Source organism: Phaseolus vulgaris, chromosome 10 (genome assembly GCF_051622355.1).
Source record: "Phaseolus vulgaris cultivar YP4 chromosome 10, ASM5162235v1, whole genome shotgun sequence".
NCBI lineage: Eukaryota > Viridiplantae > Streptophyta > Magnoliopsida > Fabales > Fabaceae > Phaseolus > Phaseolus vulgaris.
In genome coordinates, this window is record NC_143507.1 from 7,773,829 (window position 1) to 7,783,671 (window position 9,843).

At 28.5% G+C, this 9,843-nt stretch overlaps 1 protein-coding gene across 5 annotated transcripts; it reads right to left on the bottom strand.

Annotated features, from left to right (window-relative positions):
* Positions 1-868: 868 nt before the first annotated feature.
* Positions 869-5,966, bottom strand: ASG1 (nuclear factor 1 A-type protein (DUF1005)). 5 transcript variants are annotated; one of them, XM_068621725.1, is made up of 4 exons: positions 5,569-5,776; positions 5,097-5,291; positions 2,370-3,046; positions 869-1,823 (listed from the first exon to the last, which is right to left on the bottom strand). In XM_068621725.1, exons 3-4 carry the CDS (start codon positions 2,975-2,977, stop codon positions 1,130-1,132), a joined length of 1,302 nt encoding a protein of 433 aa, XP_068477826.1. In that variant the 5' UTR covers positions 2,978-3,046; positions 5,097-5,291; positions 5,569-5,776; the 3' UTR covers positions 869-1,129. The 5 variants fall into 5 exon arrangements, with proteins under 5 accessions (XP_068477826.1, XP_068477827.1, XP_068477829.1 ...); XM_068621726.1 differs by having other exon boundaries at positions 4,948-5,291; XM_068621728.2 differs by lacking the exon at positions 5,097-5,291 and adding an exon at positions 3,890-4,033 and having other exon boundaries at positions 5,569-5,770.
* Positions 5,967-9,843: the final 3,877 nt, after the last annotated feature.

Here is a 9,843-nt window from a genome sequence, read left to right on the forward strand (position 1 = left end):
GTCGTGATTTAGAAGCTTTTGTTGTGTGCTATAATATATGTATTATAAAATATTTTAAGCACAATGTTAGGATCTTGCTCTTTGATGTATTTCCTAAAATCGCAATTTTAACAATTTTGATTAAAAAAATAAATACAAAATTTAAAAATAATCAAATACAGGTTATCAGAAAATGATATTCTAAACACAATTTTTTCATCATAATCAATCTTAAATTTAAATTATATAATATAATTCTTCTCATAACTATTTTAAATATAGATTTACATAGAATTGAAGAGAAACATGTTCAAACCCATTACAAAATCAGCAACTTGTTATCATGGATTCAAGTTCCTCTAATCTTAGATATTCAAAATTATAATAAGAATGGAGATAGTTCAAAATAAACTAACCAAAATAATCGATTATTATTAATCATTTATAATTAATATAAACAATTATATTTAACAATAAAAAATCATTTATGAAAGTTTTTACTAGAAAATCATTAAATACAAAATAATTTTAAAAATAAAAATAATTAATCACTATATTAACTAAATTAGATATCATTTTATACACTAAAAAATTTTAACATCTAAAATTGTTTTTAAATTTATAAACTAATTTCTAAATTAGTATCTAATTAACTAATTAGAATCTAATTAACTATTGAGATTTTAAATTATTAGTATCTAATTTCTAAATTTATAAATTAGTTTCTAAAATAGTATCTAATTTAATCAATATAATAATTAAATATTTTTTATTTTTAAAATTAATTTCTATTTATTTATTTTAAGTGAAAATGCAGTTTTATCACCTTTGAACCAAAATCACAATGAAGCAAAGAAAGATATATGAAATTAGAAAAAGAACAGCTATAAAACATAGAACCCTTATCAGAATGAGGGGAATTCTAGAAAAGTTGATTAACTTGACATTGTTTTGTGCACCTTAATTGTACAAGGCAGCATTGTGTCATGTAGCCACAGGCATCACAATGCTAATAATATGTTGAAGAATTCACAAGAGGGTAATGCATGGCACTAACTTAAGCTGTACATTTTTTCTAAGCATTGCAGAAAAACAAAGGCAGAACATTCCCATTTTATGATGGTTCTTACAGATACATTTCCCTTGTTCTTCACATAGAATGCCAGAAACCTCTCCTCACCTTCCTCCTGAAAGGTTTACATGCCAGGATGCTGAGGTCCACAGCTGCTGCAAGTGCCATGAAGATGGCAGCATCCTCCACGCATGTCACGTGTCGCATCGCCAGTTGGACTAATGGTTTGCTTTGCTTCCCTTCTCCTTGAATCCTGCAACTCATCACAAAACCTCCAACCAATGGACTCAGTGCACCAAAGTCTCCACTGCTTTGTGGACTTGGTATTGGACTTGCAGCTGTAGTTGCAGTTCTCAGATGTTTCTCAGTGTCTATGAAAAACTCTCCACCCTTTTCAGCATTTATGTGTATTTCAGACATAAGAAGTTCACCTCCCTCTTGAGCTTCAGATAGAAGATGGAACTTGCAGCAAACAGTGTCTCTGATGCCGCGCTCGCGCCATGCTTCGAGCTTTCCCCATGGATGCCAGCTCTCGGATCGACCTGTGTCAGGACGAACAATCAACCAAGACCCTGGGTTGGATCTGGCAACCCAATCACAACCTGAAGATGGAACAAAGGGAGTTGTTATGAAGGCTGCAGCAACAGCTGAGCCAGAGAGATCATGTATCGTCACCTTCCACCCCTTTCTTTCTCTCCTCTCTGTCTCTAAGTTAGAAATCTCGGTAGTAGAACCCGACCAGTATGCGCTCAACGGGTCAATCTGGGAAACCCTGTCATTCCATAACTATCAAAAGTTTTATTAACAACAAATGTTTAGACTATGGTTGATCATCTTAAAGATATCAGGTCCAACTGACAGAAACAATAAAGAAAACTCGCAACCAATTTTCTACTTCAAATACTGATTTGAGGCAGTGATTTAATTCCTTGGTCAAAAAGTCAGGATTCATGTTCTTATGAAGATAAGGCTTATATAATTTAAGGTTCCATTTGAGAAGAAGACTAGTTAACTACATCAGTCCACACATACATTTGGTAAAAGTGTTTATGCAAAGAAAAGTATAAGTAACAGATTTGACTCTTTAGAGGACAAAGTAACACAAATCTCAGTCATTGACGAAGAAATCAATGGTTGATATTTTAACTCATCCATGATCTTGCAATGATTGAAGAAAAACTTTGTAAAATTGTGATACTGATTTCAATTTTAAAACTCCAATGCGTGTTATTTGAGAACAACAAAATCATGACTTCTAAAGATTTCTCAGAAGGGTCAACATGATTGAAAGTAAAATAGATTGCAAATTTTATATCACCTGTCCTTACTAAACTTGCAACTGAAGATTGGCTGCTTGATAGATCCTTGCAGTTGAACTATCTGAGGACTCAATGTTGTGATATCTTCAAACTGGAATACATATCTAGGATCAGGGTCTAGTTTCACTTTTAAATGTAGCTCAGCACCCGGCTTTCCGTTTTCCTGTTTGTTCTTGCCAATACCTATCCAACCATTAAAGAGAATCAACGGCTTTCCTTCACCCCACTCCGGGCCAACATGCATTTTAAAGGTCCCTATTTGCTGCCTTTTGATGCCAACTCCACAATGGGATGCCTTCCTTCCTGAAAACACAGCAATCTCCAAACAGCCATGAGTGTTGGAGAGGCATCCAGGAGCTAACAATGCTTTTAAATCAGATTCCTCAAGGTAAAAGCTAGAGGCAATGTTCTGAGTGTCAGGTGTAACTTCTGCAGAGGATATCACAGGGACTGAAGACGTTTGAACAGGAAAACCTCGAAGCCGAATCTCACAAACACAAGGTAATGAGAGTGTTTGAATTCCAGATTTTCCAGTGTGCAGTTCAATTCCAGTGCATCGCAACCCTAGAGAACCTATTGACAACCTGATGAAGGCCTGAGGATCCATATTTGTCACAATTGCTGCCCCATTATTGCTTTTAAAGCACTATTTCACAAAATTCAGATACCTGGGAACCTGAGACAGAAGCAAGGATTAGGTAGTGAAGACAAAACTAAGCATGCATTTCTTTGATTAGTATTAAAAAAATTATCATACAGTACAAATTTATGTCCTTATAACAAGCCATACCCGAGAAAAAAAGAAATATAGCACAATGAAGCAAATATGATGGATATGTAAAGATTTAATGAGTTGTCCAATTTCCACATTACTACATGTTGATATCAAAAGGAAGACACTCTACTTGGATCTTGAGATTTCATTTAACGATAGCTTAGGTGCTAAGAGAAGAGAACATACATAAGAATAAAACCAGTTTTTAAGTTCATTAACTTCTTCATAGTTTGCATTCAAATAAAGCTCTATAAGAAAACAAGAACCTTTTTTATTGAACTTACTAATTGAAGTCATAAAAAATGGAGTTAACCATACAAGATATGATTAAAGTTTTTGAAAATGCTTCGGTTAATGCCAAATGTAAACCAGCATGTACCAATCAAGCAGTTAAATTTTCAGAATAAAGTCAACAAACGCCTTATACAGTGATTATAATAATATGTAGCAATTAAAAAAAGCATATCATTCATGTCTTACAGGTATAACAAAAAGAATTACAACAAAACCTATTTACAAAGTGTACCCATATTGTTTATGTCAAAATGAACTGTTGCATTAATGAACTAAACTGGAAATGGGCATCAACATATACTGCTAAAACATTTCTTCATTATATCAAAGACAAACCAAATAACAGATTACACAACATAGATGTCAATTTCAATCACTCGGCAAATAAGTTGACAAGCCAATAAATGAAAAACTTATCATGAGTATCTGACTATTTTTCCAAGTGAATACCTTTCAGAAACTGTACTCCAACTTAACCTTTTTATGTTTAAGTACAACCCTGACTTGTATTAGCATTGCTTGATTTGAAATTTTCTACTGGTTATGAAGGTGTCCATGTTTACTTTTCTGGTTATTCACTTTATCATTATTTTCCTACAAAAGAAGGAGGCCATCTTTTTCTTAAAATAATACATTTAAGAGTTTCATTGCCTTAGAAATATACAAACCTGAAGAATACAATTTTTTTTTTAGTCAAGACACTAAAACAAACTCTGTTAAAAGCATTCACTGTCTGCTTTGAAATTTAATTTAATTACAGAAAACAATGGTGACAAGGTTGAAATTCTTAACTTGCATAGGTGAATAAGGCAGGAGGCTGTATACCATACACAAAAAATTGAAGTGCAAGAACTTAATAGTGTAGAAAAGGAAAAGATAAGAGAGGTCAGCAGCACAAAAGAGAAGATCCAAACGCCATCAAGGACTAAAGGCATCGAATGGCAGAAAAATTTCAGTGTGCTCTTCAATACATAGCTCATTACATTAGAGTCTTCAGAAGGGGAAACAAATCCAAAGTTTTCAAAGAAGATATTTTAGTTTCGTGCCAAAAGTGCCATGGAAAATGATATATTTCAAAACATTTACTCAAAAGACAGTTAAAGTGATTGCTATGAAAGCAACAAAAGTGGTATTCATTACTTTGCATTTCGATTCTTAAAACAGCATAAAATTACTGTACCAAGTATACCATTCTCTGACAAGTGAAGGTTCATTTCTTAGCAAAAGAAGATGGAATATAAGTTGGCTTTTCAAGGGGGCTAAATTCTGATCATACACCAAGCAATCTCTTTAGGTCACCAAGCAAAGATATAGATCAAACCAAATTATGAGTAAGACAAATTAGGTAGAAGAAAGAAATTAACAGAATCAAGTAACTGATCAGGTTAGCTCAAACTCATTTGGAAGTTAAGAGCCAACCCTCATCTTTGACCAAAGTCCCGATCACATGTTAATATGACAATCTTTTTTAGTAGCAGAACAAAATCACAAAAGTCAATTTGACCTACCAAGTCCTTCTATCTATTATGAGTAATCCCTCTCTTCAACCTAGGATAGCTTGCATTTCCAGGAACCAAAAGCACTTTCCAATTAAGAGACTTCTGACACGTTTACTTACAGTGGAGTCAGAAGTTAGCAGTATAAGTATGTAACCAACCTCGACAAACTCAAGCACCCCATAGATCAAGGAATTGAGCTGACAGAACTGAATAAACCAATCACCACAAACTCAAGCACATGAGAAATTTTTGCAATGAACTTAAAACTGTTACAGAAGCAGTCACTTTTGATGATGTGAAAACCTCTCAACAACACCGTCATCCAAGTCCAAATTTGCAACACACAAAAGCAACTGGTGGAGCTCAAGAACAAGAAACAGAACAAAAAGTCAAAGTCGTTACACAGATAAAAAACCAACTTGAGCTCACCTAGTTCACACATAATGCACCAAACTCCCTCAACCTTTCACACAAAGGACTGAACCTTAAAAAACACACTGGCTCAGCTTTACATGCATAACAAGAAATCCCAGAAAGCAAAAAAAGTAAAGTAAAATAAAATAAAACAAACCAGAAAGAAAGAAAGGTTTTTTAACATGACACACAGAAAACCCAGCTGAAAAATCTCACCTTTTGCACCCTCCAAATCCCAAAACTTGAAAAGGGTGGTTCCTAAGAGAAGGGTGTTGGACAAAGAAATGAAGAAAAGAAAAAGGGGAGGAAGGCATAAATTATGAAGCAGAAGATAATTGTGCACAGATCACGAGGGTAATCTCCCAAAAATCAATGAAATGTTTGCACAATCTCTCCATTTTCTGTGGCATGCTTTTGTGTTTTTGGTAGAGAGAGAGAAAGTGGAGAAAAAGAAGAGAAAGATTGATTATAATAATATAATTATTAGTTTAATAATTCATAAATTATGATCTCTACACCATTTCTCACGGAACAGACGGAGAAAGTAAAGGGATCACATTTGTTTTTTCTTTCTTTTTGTGACATTCCAATGTACATCATTAAGGAATTTTCACAAAAGAATTTAAGGTTTACTTCTATTTTTTAAAAACACTCCAATGAGTCTAATTTTAGTCTTAATATAATTTTTATTTAAATTTATTTTCTTCTAAAATCATTTCTTATTTTATGTGTGTCATAAACTCTCAAGAATTTAAAGATTTTATACAAAGAAAAATTGATAGAATAATTTCATTATAATGATTACAAATAAATTAAATCCAAGTAAGCCAATTATTAGACAACTCAAAAAAATACAATAAAGTAATAAATTAGATGCTTTTTTATTTTTAAATTTTATACATATTTTTAATAAAAGTAGGATGAAAACATGATTACTTAAAATAAGAATATGGTGTAGAATTAATCACACATAATATCCGGAGGAAGCGCAAAATATGGAATTTATTAATGTCTGACTTGACTCTGATTCTGTTTTTGTTTGTATCGTGTTTACTACCGGGACTAATATTTTGTGGATGTTAATGGAATATTTGTCTTAATTACAGTGAGAAAATAAGGTTTAGGGTTACTCATATTATTTGTCATTAAGGAAATGCATGTGCGGATAAGTTGGCTAATTTAAAATTTATTCATAAAGAACCATTTCATTGATATAATAGGAGGCTTTCATCTAGTTTGTTCTTATAATTCTTTATGAGTAGGTATAGTATGTTAATCTATCGTTTTTGTTAACATGAGTTTTGATATAATCTTTTCATATTTTTTGTATTTTCTTTATTTTTATTTTTTTTCATATGATGAGAGACATTGTTTGAGGTGTCAGAGATATCATAAAAACTTTTATAAAAAGAATGAATTTTATAAAAAGAATGAAGTGTAGAATTAATCACACATGATATTTGCAAACACTTTTTTTTTAATTAAAAGCTTTATTTATGAATTACAAACACTTTCTCACAATTTCTCAACTCCTTATTTTTTTTCTTCTACTCTACAAAAGATAATAAATAGCTTCCCAAAAAAACAAAAACACATCTTATACCTAAAACTTTCATCAGTTATTCAATGCTTCTTGAATCATAGCCTGTCTTCATTAATTAATTAATTAATTTAAGAAATTTTTCTTGCCAAACCAATATTATAGTATTTTAGATTTAAAAATTATAAACATAACAACTGTATTTGGAATAAGAAAAAAAAAACTTTGAATATATTAAAAATGTTCAACAACCAGAAGCTTGTATACGAAGTATGAACAGGAATAACTGGGAACTTGGATTTTGTGAAAGTGTCTGACACTATAGTTGGAAGATTGAGTCATAAATAATAAATATAAAACATTATCTTATATAACTCTATACAACAACTTGTTCCTACTATACTAAAACATCTTTCAACAAATTTATTTGTATAAACAAAAAAATTGAAAAAAAAATATAAAAGCTAACTTATTCATAAGTTAATGAAATTAAGAGTTTATTAAATAATATGGATATAATGAGGAGAAGAAATTTAGTATTTTATTAGTTTGTATATGTTTTTTTATTTTTAGTTGTTTTTTTTGTATTTTTTTTTTTAGTTGTATAGGTATTCAGTTTTTATTTATTTTATATTTTATATTTTTTTCAATTAGATCTAAAATTAGTATATTGTTTGTATATATTCACATCTAATTTTAAAAAATAATATTTTTTTATCTGATGTCCTTTAATTTTTTTATTTTCTTATGAGAATTTCTCATAAATTAATTTGAATTTTTTATTTTATTTTATAGTTTATAAAAAAATAATATAAAGTAATCGTGAATACAGCTGTAATGAAGAGAGAGTGTAAGAAATGAAGTTAGGAATCGCTATCAGATGCATGTGCCTTACTTCATCTCTATAATCATCTTTTTCTTTATCTTTATTTTAATTATCTCTACCAATTATTTTATTTTATTTTATTTTATTTATCACAGCTAATAATGTCATTTTTTTAATACATATTGGAATTGTTTTAGATTAATATTTGTGGTTTGTATGAAATTAATATAAAAAATATATATTGTTTTTAGTATTTTGGAGATTTTAAAATGATGAAATTAAACTTTTAAAATTCAAATGTAACGTTTCGTTTGACTTTGCTTGCACTGAAATGATGGCTAGTTTTAATAAATTTATCTTTTTGGGATAAAATAACTTTTTATTCTTCTAAAATTATCAAATACTCGATTTTAGTTTTTAAAAATGTTATTTAAACTACTTCTTTTGTCAAAAATATACATTAAAAAAATTAAAGGAATGAAAAAAAAAATTAAAACTAAACTTTAATACAAAATATGACTCAATAAAAACCCCATGATATGCAAGGAATTCACTAGAAAGCATATTTTGAAACAGAATAAATAGAAAAGGAATACGTTTTAAAATTTGATTAAAAAATAATTTTAAAAATTAATAAATATATACTAAAAAATTATTAGATAGAAATTAATTTTTTTTTAAATAATTAATTACTATATTATCTAAATTAGAAAACATTTTATAAACTAATTTTATTTAATGATTTTTTTAGTAATAATCATACTTTTTTCTAAATTAATTTCATTATTAAATAAAAATAAATTTTAAGATAAAATAATTAATTGTTAGATTAAATATCAATTATTTAAATTTTAAAATTGAAAGATAATTAGATATTAATTTAAAAAATATTTATTAAGAATATAGAATAATTTAGATACTAATAATTTTTTAATTTTTAAAATAATATATATAATAAATAATTATTTTTTATTTCTAAAAAATATTTTTATGGAATGATTTTTCTAATGATATATGTTAAAACTATGATTAATGAGTTCCTTCAAATATGTTAAAACTAACAATAAACAATTGATTGGAGTTATATTGTTTCTGATTTTAGTTTAATTTTTAAAATATAACACTATCATAAAATAACTCTTTTTTTGAATTAAGTATCTCACAAAGTCTTTATAGAAAAAAAGGTGAAAATCTAATTTTCTAAATTAAAATGTTTTTTTTTTACCAAAAAGAGTAGTATCACTTTTACTAAAGTGTTTAATCTGATTAAAAAAGTAAAATTTTCAATAAAATTAACAGTCTACTCCTGTATTTCCAAAAAAATAAAAATAAAACTCATGCAAATTTTTGAGAAATACTTTTGAAATTGTTTACTATTAATGTTGCATGAGAAGATGATTCACTGCAACAACAATGGCTTTGATTTGTAGCACAATAATATCCTTTGCCATTTTTCAAAGCAACCCAATTATTTTTCCTGCACGATTTTATTTCTGCCATAAATAAACAATATTAAGATAAACACATAAAGTAATTTCTGAAAATAACTTGTGTAAACAAAGTTAATTTTCCATGTTTAATAGTTAATTAATCAAAATCTTCAAGTAGTTTCTTCTTGTTCTTCACTCTTTGAAAATTTGTGTGCAATTTGACTACCAATAAAATATGGTTTTGGTAGGTATAAACTTGAATTAGAGAGAGTTTGGTTTTGACTTCTATTAATGGCCATTGAAAAAATCTTTTGATATCTAAATTGCAAGTTGTTTACATGAATTTTAATTAAAAAAATTATACTTTGAAAACTCATAGAGTTATATACCATCTCTAATGTGATAGTTTTAAAAAAATATAATAAAAAATAATTTTTTGTAATTAAATAATGTAAAATATTATTAAAATAATAATATTATGAATTGTATGGTGTGTGTAAAAAAAAAGTGAATTTTAATCTATCATGATTCTTTTAATTTCCCACAAAAAGATTTTTGTGTTGTTTTTGAATTTTTGTTTTGTCAAAATAAGTGCATATTCAAGTAACATGAATCATGTTCTTATTGTATAATGTAAATACTTAGGGTTTAGCTAATTGGTTAGTTTTAAGTTGGATAATTTCTTAAAAGAAAAT

Coding starts and splice junctions, on each gene's coding strand:
- ASG1 (XM_068621724.1), bottom strand. CDS start 2,977: ATGGATCCTCAGGCCTTCATCAGGTTGTCAATAGGTTCTCTAGGGTTG. Junction 1,824..2,369: donor TGCAAGTTTAGTAAGGACAG/GTGATATAAAAT, acceptor ATGGAATGACAG/GGTTTCCCAGATTGACCCGT.